The sequence below is a fragment of the Notamacropus eugenii genome, chromosome 1 (assembly GCF_028372415.1).
Source record: "Notamacropus eugenii isolate mMacEug1 chromosome 1, mMacEug1.pri_v2, whole genome shotgun sequence".
NCBI lineage: Eukaryota > Metazoa > Chordata > Mammalia > Diprotodontia > Macropodidae > Notamacropus > Notamacropus eugenii.
In genome coordinates, this window is record NC_092872.1 from 751,058,651 (window position 1) to 751,070,477 (window position 11,827).

Consider the following 11,827-nt stretch of genomic DNA (forward strand, 5'->3'; position numbering starts at 1 on the left):
AGAGGTCATTGAAAAGAAGCCTGAAAAATTTAAAGTCCAGTGTTTGACGGACATCAAAAACCTGTTTCTTCCTAACACGGATCCCTTCTATGCTGCCTTTGGAAACCGGCCTGCGGTGAGCAAATGTGGTCACACAGAGTGGCCATTACAGTGATGGCTGTCTTCTCGGGAAAGGCTTAGAGCTGGGAGGGACCTTAGCGGCCACGGGGTACTTGGCCATGGGTGAGCACTGAGTGTTCGAGTGAGGATTTGAACCCAGGGCTCTGTGGAATATTTTTCTGTATCAGCATCTCAGCAAGAGAGACCTGAAAAAGATGTATGGGGGAAAGGGTGGAGATGTGCTTCTAGAGGAGAGGAGAGGAAGTTTCCTCTGTGGACATGGGCATCTTCTCCCAGACCCAAGAGCTATCATGGCTGGAAAACTGAATGAGAAACCAGATCTCATCAGTGTATTTGGAGAAGGGGGAGTGCTCAGGAAAGTGGCCGATAATTCTGGGGGTGAGTGGCCAGAGTGGTGGGCAAGGAAATTGTTTTACTCAGTCTTCAGGTGGGGAGCTCCCACCTGACAGTATGCCCTGCCATCACAATGCCTGGCATGCAGTAGGCGTGTAGTAACTGCTGGTTGACTGACTGACTGACAGTCACAATGGAGTTTATTTTGTTGTTTGATGAATGGGATTTTCTTTCACCTTAAACTCATGATTTAGGATGTGTACTCTTACAAGCAAGTGGGTGTGACCTTGAATCGAATATTTACCGTCAACCCCAAAGGAGAACTAGTGCAAGAACATGCCAAGACCAACATCTCATCGTAAGTACCACTTCCTGTCTGTTCCCTGGCAGAATGTTGTTGGGGGGGACTTGGGGGCTTCCTGCTCATAGCTGCCAGCACCAAATTCTGGGGGAAGAGAATGTGGGGCATTTAAACCCACATTCCTGTGATTCTGGTCAGCATTATTCTGGTGAATCTGAGCTGGAGGTGCTGTCCTTTTGCTGGAGGAAGGGACCTTGGGAGAGGGAATGTTAGCCCTGGGAGAGGAGATGACGGAGCTTAGAATGTAGGTGGGCACTGAGAGGGGCCTGGAGAATCTCTCTGTCCAGTGTCCTCACTTGGTGGAAGAGGATATGGAGGCATCCAGGGGAGTGCTGGCCATGGTCCTGAGATGAGGGAGGGCATGCAAGAATCTGGGAACCTCCAGAGGAGGGCAGCTAGGATGGAAGGAAGAGTCGTTGACCAGCCTGAGCAGCCAAGAAGCTGATGTCATTGGACTGGAAAGCACATGGACGGCAGTTGGGGGAGGCTGCTGGGATGGTAGAAGGTGTCAGGGGTTGGGGGGAAGGATTTAAAATCCCCACTGAACATTTTCTGTTTGATCCTGGGAGTCATGGAGCACCCTGGCACTTCTGAGGAGGGGATCCCAGGGCCCATCGAGTGTTTGGATAGCATTAAACGTGGGGGTGATGAGTCAAACCTGCCTGGCCTCCCTCGCAGGCATCTTCTAGCTCTGCTCTCTGGGGCCAAGCAGAAGTTTAATACATGAAGACGTTATTGCTTCTCTGCTAAGTCTGTTCCAGGTTAAAGTGGCTCTCCATTGCTATACTCCTCACCATGCCCTTCCTTAAAATGGGATGCCCAGAACAACTGTCCAGGAGTCTGTCCAGGGTAGAGAACAGGAGGCGATAAGGAAATAGTACCCCCGGATCCCTGCCCCCAAGGTGCTTCTGGTGTGGCATGGCTCATAGGAGGAGAGATGCATCTTCAATATAAGAGGGATACTAAGGGCTAAGAAGATGTTGACCCCTAGGGGATGGTTCTTGCTCCTGGCCACGGAGCTAGTTAGTGGCAGACAGGGTGAATGCTGGGCTCTTCCCTCCTTTCTGGCTCTGGGAGTGTCAACATCTCCTGGACCACAAATCTTGCTTTCAGCCCAGCGCCCACAGCCCTCACCTGAGGAGTCAGCTCCTGTGGAGGAGGGGGCCAATGGCGATCCCCACCCACTGCTCTTACAGGGCAGCCTGGCTGAAGCTATGGGACCCCATGAGGTAGAACCAGGAGGCAGTGCATGTTGAGCAGGTCAGACCTCCACCCCAGCCTGGGCCACCATCTCCCCTCAGGCCAGGATCCAGAATCCAAGAACTCAGACACAGCAATGCTTCTAGCCCTGGGCCCACAGGCATCCTCTAGGGAAGCAGCCTGGGGATGGCTCCTGTAGGGGCTGCAGCTGCAGCTACCAAAGACCCAGAAAGCAAGGTGTTGGCCACTAAAGGAAGTCCTGGGCCACATCTGGTGGATCAGCATCAGGAATGGACAGGTTTGATCAGTGGAAATGACCCTGAAGAGGAGGCCTGACCATCTGCTTTGCTCCTAAGGACCATAGGATCTTCCCATCTTACCTGTAGCCAAAACCTTCCCTAGGGGTGTCTCCCATGACATTGGGAACCCCTGGAGAGCAGAGATTGCCTGGCTTTTCTCTGTGTATCCTAGCACTTAGCATAGTGCATTTTATATAGGGAACCCTTAATGTGCATTCATTCATCCATCCATCCATCCATCTCTCCATCCATCAGTTCATTTGTTTTCCTTTGCACATCTGACAAAAAGCACAGTCTTTTGTGATTGGAGATAGGCCGTCATAGAGATCAGGCTGGCTGTGGGTTTGGGAAAATTGACTTCTGAGTCCTGCCTGTGACCTATGGACCAGGTGACTGTGGACAAGCCCCTCCAGCTCAAGCTTCAGGCTATTGAGAGAAAAAATCATGGGCAGTTGGAGATCTGCACTGGGGGAGGGGATGTCCACATTGGAAGTCCCCAATACGAAAGAAATCATAACACCCAACAGCCCCACACTACCCTCCCCACAAGAAAGAAAAGAAATGGGGAAGACTCTGCATTGTTAGGTTGCTGTAAGGCATAAATACAATGAAGGATGTAAAGCGTTTTGGGAACCTTCAAACACATGTAATATCTGCTCTCTTGTGAATGGATTTTGGAATAATTGTATGATTGGTTCCTTCAAGTGTGACCTTGGCGAGTCCCATCCCTTCCTAGGAGCTCCAACCTGGAAGGCCCTCCCTGCCTCTGAAGTGTGCGGTGCTGGGAATGACTTGTTCACGTTTGGGGTGGAAGATAAGAGTGGTCTTAGGGTAGCCCATGCTGATATCTGCACAGCACCTCAAGCTTTGAAAAACTTTCCAATTCATAACATTTTAAATGCTAGCTCTTACTAAGTCTGTGAGGTAGGGCACCAGCTGCCATGATCATCATTTAAGTGATGAGGAAACTGTGACCAGAGAGAGAGAGAGCCCCCATTTGTGCTGAGGTCTCCTCAGTAGCTCCTCAGGGGCCAGGGTAGGATTTAAATCCAGATTTTCTTGAGGCCAAACCCAGCATTCTTGGGACAGGGATTACTCCCTTCCCCCGCAGTATTCCCTGCTGTCAAGGCTGACCTCACCTATGATCAGTTGGGCTATTGAGGGCAGCTCGGTGGCTCAGTGGATGAAGTGCAGGATTTGGTACCAGGAGGACCTGAGTTCAAATCCAGCCCCAGATCATTACTAGATCCAGCTCGAGTTTCCTCATCTATAAAATGGGGATAAAGTAGCACTTTCCTCCCAGGGTTGTTGTGAGTATCCAATAAGGGGATTTGTGTAAGCGCCCTGCAAATGTGAGTTGGTTATTGATGGTTGCTTCCCATCACCTAGTGACGATTGACCTGTCTGCTTTCTTTCCAGTTACGTGAGACTCTGTGAGGTGGTTGACCACGTTTTCCCGTTACTGAAAAGAAGTCATTCTTCAGACTTCCCTTGTTCGGACACTTACAGTAACTTCACTTTTTGGAGAGAGCCCTTACCCCCTTTTGAAAATCAGGACATCCATTCATCCTCTGCTAATGCGCACTGACAGCCTTGGGACATCAACGCAAAGGACTGGCTAACCCCGATTAAAGGATAGGCTTTGTGAAGAGTTCATTTGGAACTTGGGGCATTGTATTCATTGGCTTAAAAAGAAAGTTTAGAAATATTTTATTCCCTCCCCACCCCACCCCCCAACTCCTCCAACTTTCCCGTGAAACAACATTTCTAAGTAACTTATGAAAGGTTTGTTTTAAGAGTTGGGGGATTGTTGCTTCATTCACTGTGTAGAAAGGATTCCTTGTTGGCTGGCCCTGACCAGGGACAAGGGCACAGTGCAATAGCCTGCCATGGCCGGTATTGATCTTTGTACCACGCAGGCTCACAAAACCAAAGGATGACTTACTGGAGGGTTTTTCGTTTTGTTTCTTTTTTTTTGTTTTGATGCAGACCTCAATGTGATTCAGCAAAAAAGTGGGCAAAACATTTCAGAGCAGCATGGATCCCATGCGGCTTATTTCTGAGCCAAAAGAGATCTTACCACCTTGGAAGACTGGCGCCAGAGGGAAGAGACCTCTTCTAAGGGAGTCCTACCCTGACTGCTGGGAAAGGGCATTTGCTTCAGGAAGTGCTCTGTTGTATTTTTATTTTCTCTGGGGCTGAATTTTGGTTGCGTCTTTTCATATGGTTCTAATCTCTGGGTGTCAGTGAAAAGTTCTTGACCCTTCTATTCTGTGAAAGATATCCTGATCCCTATGTATCCACGAGACTTAGCTGAACTTGGCATATTTATTTTTCTTCCCTCTGCCCCCATGCTCCACCCTCGTTGGAGACCACCCACTTTTGGGAGGTTTCCATCCTAGTGCCATGTCTCTTTTTGGAATGTGCCTGTAGCGGTAGTGCCCATGCCCTCCGAATGCCATTGTCATGGCTCATTTTACCTGTGATTGCCTTGTGCAATACTCTCCATGTTACCATCATTCTTTTCAGCACACAGGTTAACTGAGATTCTTGGGAAAAGGGTCAGTGCCAACAATGTGGCCTTGAACTGAATGGATGCCGAAGGAGGGCGACGTCGGTTTTCTCAACACTTAAAGGAGACCTGTTTTGTTAGAAGTCCCTGGAAGAGAACGTTTCTTTGTTCTTTGTAGATGTGCTTCATGGCATCTCTTACTCCTTGTATTCATTTATGAACACGCTGGCTTGATTCTTTCTGTAGCCGTTCGGACAGCGAGCATCCTGAACTCATCAGTAACAATATTATTGGTTTAAAAAAGAAATAGCCACTCAGCCATTGTCCAGTTTTCCATCTAAAGAGCCATAACCTCTTGAATTTCACAGCAACACATCTTGTCTTAAACCTTTCCCTTCTTCCTCAATTATGGGGCCCCATGGATGAACAGTTGGTTAAAATCAGATCTCGTTTCTGATCTGGGTTTCTTGATCATGGTGGGGAGGGTGCTGCTCCTGCTCAGCACTAGGACTCATCTGGCTGGCCCACAGAGAAGAGATTTGGGGATTTGCTTTGGTGATGAGACAGCTTCCTATCTTTGAGGATATATTTTTTTAAAGAGAGTTTTACTTGGGTAGCTGGGAATGCTTTCCTATTTCAATTGCACTATTAGAGAACTAAGAGAAACCTGGGGATGGTTTAATGAAGTCTTTATTCTTTCTGTGAAAGAATGTCCATAGATATTCCTTCACTCTGGTGATTTCTCTCCCAGAAAGAACCCTTTTCCCCACCACGAGTGGTCTGTATAGATACCCAGGTCCACACAAACATACACGTGTCTGCATTTGTGTTCTTTACCAAATGCACAGACAAGCACTGGCGGGCATTTCAACCCCGAACGCCTGGTTCTTCATTAGCCCTTGATCCTGTAAGACCTTTTGAAGGGAACCCAGGCTTCTTTACCCCCGCCCACCCCATTTAAAATGGGTTCAAGGGCATGGCGCTTTGGGCAGTCCACATGAATGTGGCATATTTCCGTCGCCGACTAGGGAGGCTCTCTCTGATTAATATGGGAGGTTTTTCATGTTTAAGGTAAGGACTTGGGCCCTTAGGAAAATAATTATGATGATAGAAAATGTTCAAGTTAACATCACTACTTTAGAAATTGAGAATGTGTGTATTCTATACATTTGTATTACTCTATGTAATGAGTCTATGATACACACTGTATAACATAGGCACACATGTCTATATGCATGTGCATACACATGTAGATGTGCATTGTAAATGCATGCACATCATACAGTGTGCACATACATGTAATACATCCACACATCTATACACATATGTATATCTGTGTATAGCCACATGTGAATGTATGTTTCAATGCGTGTCCATGCCTGTAAGTAGGCAAAACAGTGGTAACTATGACAGTACCCATGGATTTGAATAAGCATTTCCACATCACCCCAAGGAATGTGATTTTCTGATCTGAAGCACAAAGTCAACAAAACAGTCATCGCAGATGAGAAAGAATACGACACCTGCCATGTTGACAACACCCGCCATGTTGACCACACCCACCATGTTGACAACACCTGCCATGTTGACAACACCGTTCCATTGTCAGGAAACGATTCCATCTTCCAGAGAGACAGGTCTTTCCCTCTGGGGCCCCGCCCCCCATGCCTGGGTCTGTGTTTGTCCAATATTTGCACTGTGTGTCTGTGGTGCAACCATAAACCAAATCATTGTCTCCCTTCATTTTGTTGTGCTGAATGCAAATTCAGGAAACTTATTTACAATAAATAAGACTGATGGAGGAAGCCATTGGGATTCAAGTCTGTTGGATTTTTAAACCATTTTTTGTGAAATGTTTTTGGTGATTTTTCCACTGGTAGTGTGGCTTGCTGGTTAGAGACTTTCCTTGAAGCCAGGGAGACTTGGGTTTGAGTCTTTCCTCTAAAATATATATAAGCTGTAGGGATTTTCCTCTAGGAACTCAGGAGTTCCCTATACCCTAATGTTATGTAACCTTAAGATTTCATTCTCTGTTAGGAGTTTTATATTCTGAAAGCTATAAAGCTTTGAGGCTTCTCCCAGCCTTTCAATGGTTTTGTTATAAGGAAAATCCTTCAAGTATATGCTCTTTCCTTGGTGGAGGTAATCCCTCCATCAATACTGATCATGGCTCATTCCAGACCTTAATAGATGGTGCTTTGTGATTTACTATGGAAAAAAAAGTTCTTCCACTTCTAAACAATCCAGTCCAATTGAGAGACACATTTATTAAGCCCCTACTATGTTCAAGCTTTTGTCTTAGGTGTTGGTGGATTACTAGACTAGAGTAAAGGCAGAGTCACCTTTAATTCAGGTCAAAATCCAATTTAATATTACGTGATATATGTCAGGCACTTGGTTATGTGATGAGTATGCAGACACAAAACAAAAAGCAGCCCCAGCCCTCAAGCCCTCAGAATTCAGCTACAGGGCTGCCACCTTCTACGTAGGCTTTGCTCCATTTTCCCCAGCTGCTTGTGGCTACCCCCTCCTTCCCACCAAAAAAATGATTTTGAATTTGGAAGACCTGGATTCAAATCCTACCTTGTTTAATGTCAGTGTGTGGTAAGGTAGAAAGTACTTAATCCTATCAGTTCCACCTGGGAGGGGGGGAACTGAATTACATGGAGGCCTCCCCTACGTTGTTCACATTACCTCACTTCCTTTCGAACATCAGAGGCTACCAATTTAATGATTCACCTCTACCCCTCCCCCAGTGATAGTTATCTCCCTTTTAGTCTGAAGGTAATACAGGAGGGTCAGATCAATGTAGCTCTTTCCTGTTTTATGGAGTTTAATCAGACTCATAAAATCAGAATAGCTCAGAGCTCCCAGTTAGGAAAATTCTTAGCGTTCATATAGAAGTTTGTTTCTCTGTGCTGAAAATTTTTGTGTATTTCCAGCTAACCCTTGGTGTCTCTCTATGAGACAAAACCAGGACACTTTCTTTAGGTAAAAGAACCAAGCAGAGTATGTTAACTGGACAGGCTTAGGGAGAGGAAGTTGGTGAAAGGACGGGCCTTGGGGGAGCTTCTTTCAGTCCTTTTAAAGGTGAGAACAACCAGGAACTTGATCTTGAGTCTGGCGTTCCTGACTGCTCACCTACACCTCTCCTTTCTCTGCTACAATTCAGCCCTCCTTCCTGCTTCTATTTTTGGTTTTTCTTTTAGGTTTCCTTCTTTTGCCTATATGCCACTGGCTGCTTCTCAGCTCAGCTCATTAAGTCCCAAGTGGGTCCAGCGATGTCATCCTCTGTTCCTCTCTCTGTCTCTCTCTCTGTCTCTCTCTCTCTCTGTCTCTCTGTCTTTCTGTCTCTCTCTCTGTCTCTGTCTCTCTCTGTCTTTATCTCTCTCCCTGTCTCTCTCTCTTTGTCTCTGTGTCTGTCTGTCTGTCTGTCTCTTTCTCTGTCTTTCTCTGTCTCTCTTTCCCTGACATGAGTCACATTCCCCTTCTGCCTCAAAAATCACGATAGTCTCATTTGTTCTCAGGGATGAGCATAAACTTATCATTCTGAACTGCACATCTCAGTTTCCCAAACCCTATCACACTCAGTAGCTTACTAGCTATTTGAACTTGGGCAAGTCATTTGACCTCCTTGAACCTCAGGTTCCTCATCTGTAAGGATGGCCCCTGAGATCCTTCTAGTTCTTGGTCTGGACTTCCTGGAGGGGGTAACACGTGGCCAGCGCTGACATCACCAGACCCCTTCTCTTCCAGCCATTTTAAGTGGCCTCTCCTCCCTTAGCTTGTACTGGTCTAGTACAGCCACAGAGCACTGGGGGCTCCTCAGGGTCATGGTGGAGATTCCCAAGAGGGCTCAACAGGTGGTTGCTGGAAGCCAAAAAGGGAGAGAGAACCAGCCTGGTATGAAAGGATAAGACATGGCCTGGGCTTGGGTTCAAGCCCAGCCTCTGACCCTTACTGGCTGTGTGACTGACTCGAAGTTGTCTGTCTGTCTGCTTTGGCCAGAGTTTTTCCCTGGGAGCCCTCAACGCCAGTGAAATAACAAGTCCAGTTTAAAAAAAAGGCAGGGGGTGGGGCTGGACCCAGTTTTCTTGAGTGTCCTAGTTTTAAGTTGTGCTTATAACTTAGAGATGCTGCAATTGACTTGTTAGAATTTTCTTTCAACACCCATTTCTGAACGGAGACCCTGAAGATGGAGAGGAAGTCCAGTGAAAGTCCAGGCCACTGGATGACTGATGGTCCTGAGCAGAGGCGGCTGCAGCAGGGAGGCAGGGCTCCCCATCTCAGATCCAACTCAACTCAATTCAACAGCATTTTTTAAATAAAGAAAAGGGTAACAATTGTTCTGTGCTCCTCATCACAGTTAAGGGGGCAGTAGAATACTTGAAGGCTTGGGACTGGCATAAAAATAAAAATAAGCATTTATACAGCACTTTAAGGAGTGCAAAGTGCTTTAGACATAGCTCATAGGATCCTCATTTTACAAATGGGGAAACTGAGGCCAGGAAAGTTTTTTTTTTTAAAATGACCTGTCCAGGGTCACCCAGCTAGGAAGTGTCTAAAAGAGGATTTGAAATCAGGTTTTCCTGACTTGAAGTTCAGCACTCTATCCACTATGAATTAATAAATATTTATTTGGCAGAATTGAACAGTCCAGTATCTTGTTTTACCCAGTTGAAAATACGGTTCCTAAACTCTTAAACTATTTGCTGATTAGCTAGGTAAACTTAATACAAGCCTGAACAGTCAGAGGTAGGGCTGACCTGAGTTAACAACAGGTTCAAAGTTATGGTCTGCTAAGAAAATGAAAAAAAACCAACCCAAAACCAAACCAAACATTGTAGACAATTAGATTAAGTACTGAACACGAAAGAGGCTTTCTAGGATTGTCAAGCAGGTATATGTTTCTTTAATGAGATTTTTTTTTACACTTTTCTGAAGTACTTCTGTCTTGGGAACAGAAAAACACCGAATGGACTTGGAATAATTTTTATCACCATATTCAAAGAGCAAGAGATAATGAAATTCGCATCCATCTTCTCAGTGGAGAAGTCGGGATAGGGGTTGGGGGGCTGGGCTGTGGCTCCAAAATGGCACTAGAATGTCAGATGAGGTTGCTCTTGGTTGGTTGGTTTCTCTCCCACCTCTCCCTTCCTTCCCCTCCCCTCCTCTTTCCCCTCCCATTACAAGGGAGGGCTCAGGGTGGAAGCACAGAATGGGAAATTACTCTGATATAATTTTATATCCAAAGCAATTAAAATGGAAAAACCCTTTAGGAATTTCTCCTAGAAGACCACATTCTACATCTGGGATGTGTTTGACCTCTGACTTCAATCATCTCTCAGTCCTAGCTGGTCACATACCCTCAAGCCATTCCTACATGATGGTGACTCAAAATTCCAACCCCCAAACTGATAAATATTCAAAAAGAAGGTTTTTTTTTTTAAAATGTAAAGACAATAGGAAAATGGTGCTTAAACCTGGAAGGTCTGCTCTTTTGACTCTATCCTCATTGGTTCATCCCCACCCCATTAAGTACAAACTGCGCAATGGGACATGTGCTAAGAGGTGGGGATACAAGAGGAAGAGGTGAATCCTGGGTAACCCAACAGAACACCCTCTGTTGTGAGGATTAAATGAGACACTGGGCAGGTAGGTGGTGCAGTGGATAGAACACCAAGTGCAGCAGTCAGGAGTACATGAGTTCAAATCTCATCTCAGACACTTGAAACTTACTGGCTGTGTAACCTTGGGCAAGTCACTTCATCCCAATTGCCTCATCCTGGGTCATCTCCAGGAATCCTGCTGAATATCTGGTCACTGGATTCAGATGGCTCTGGAGGAGAAGTGAGGCTGGTGACCTGCACAGCCCTCCCTCACTTAGAACAAAGTCAAGTGCGAGTCATGTCATTACTTCTCTGATGGCATGGTCTTCTTTGGCAACAAAGGACGAACACGAATAAGACACTATTTGTAAAAAGCACTTAGCACAGTGCCTGCACATAGTAGGCCCTATATAAATGTTAGCTATTATTTTTCTTGTTGTCTCTACAGATGACTGAAATCACAGGTCCAGTTCTAATGCTGATTATTTATTCTTAGAGACTAGACAAATTCCATGATCATGGGAATTTCCTTACTGAATAATTTCATGCAGCTGTTTCTGTCCAGAAATCTGCTGAACTATGAGGAAGGCAGTCAATTAATAGTATTTATTAAGCACCTACTGCGTTCCAGGGATGGATAGGATGGGGCAAGGGTAACAATCACACCTACCTCTTAGAGCCATTGTGTTGTCAGTGAGAATAGGAGCATTAGAGTTTGTTTTGCAGCTCTACGGGGCCATAGAAATGTTAGTGAGACAAATGAAAAAGTCTGAGAGCCAGCTTCTGGGCAATTAATAATCAATTTATTAATTAGGGTAGTAAATAATCAATAAATTGAGGTCAATGGTCTCTCTGAATACCTTAAATATATCCTTGGAGAAGTGGGTGTTCCAGACAGGTGGAGATCAGCCCTGATTGGTTAGCAATTAATGATGGGGGAGTAGGGGTTGGGGTGGAGGGAGAGAAGAAAAAAAGAAATAGATAATAGAATAGAAATAGAAAACAAATGATAATTTTGTTATGTATTTGAAAGGAACAGCGAGTTATGCATAGTAGATTGCAGGTTCATGTGCAATCATCATTTTTTATTGTACTGTTAATGGAAATGCTTGTTTTGTTCCATAAATTAAAAATAAAATTTTATAATGATTTCAATTAATTAATTAATTAAATTGGTTGGTTGGTTGTTGTCCTTCGTCTTCAAAGAGGACCAAAATGACATCACCGCGATAAAGGGAAAATTCGTTGTGTCCAACTGTGACTGATCAGACCAATATGAGCTCAGAATGTTCTACTACAGGTTGGGCACACACAGTCTGTGTGAATATTTGGGGTGGATATCCCAAATTTGCTCATCCTATGTTTCCTTTGTACTGTCTCTACTCTGCTTTGC

The 11,827-nt window shown here is 45.3% G+C and overlaps 1 protein-coding gene across 2 annotated transcripts in view; it reads left to right on the forward strand.

The window, feature by feature from the left end:
• The window catches only part of LPIN1 (lipin 1), an 86,513-nt gene extending 79,879 nt beyond the window's left edge, over nucleotides 1-6,634 (forward strand). For both annotated transcript variants that reach the window (XM_072641693.1, XM_072641771.1), the window contains exons 19-21: nucleotides 1-115; nucleotides 708-811; nucleotides 3,733-6,634. In XM_072641693.1, the coding sequence (XP_072497794.1) occupies nucleotides 1-115; nucleotides 708-811; nucleotides 3,733-3,901 (388 nt within the window). In that variant the 3' untranslated portion in view covers nucleotides 3,902-6,634. The remainder of the gene's footprint in view (nucleotides 116-707; nucleotides 812-3,732) is intronic.
• The last annotated feature ends 5,193 nt before the right edge of the window (nucleotides 6,635-11,827 follow it).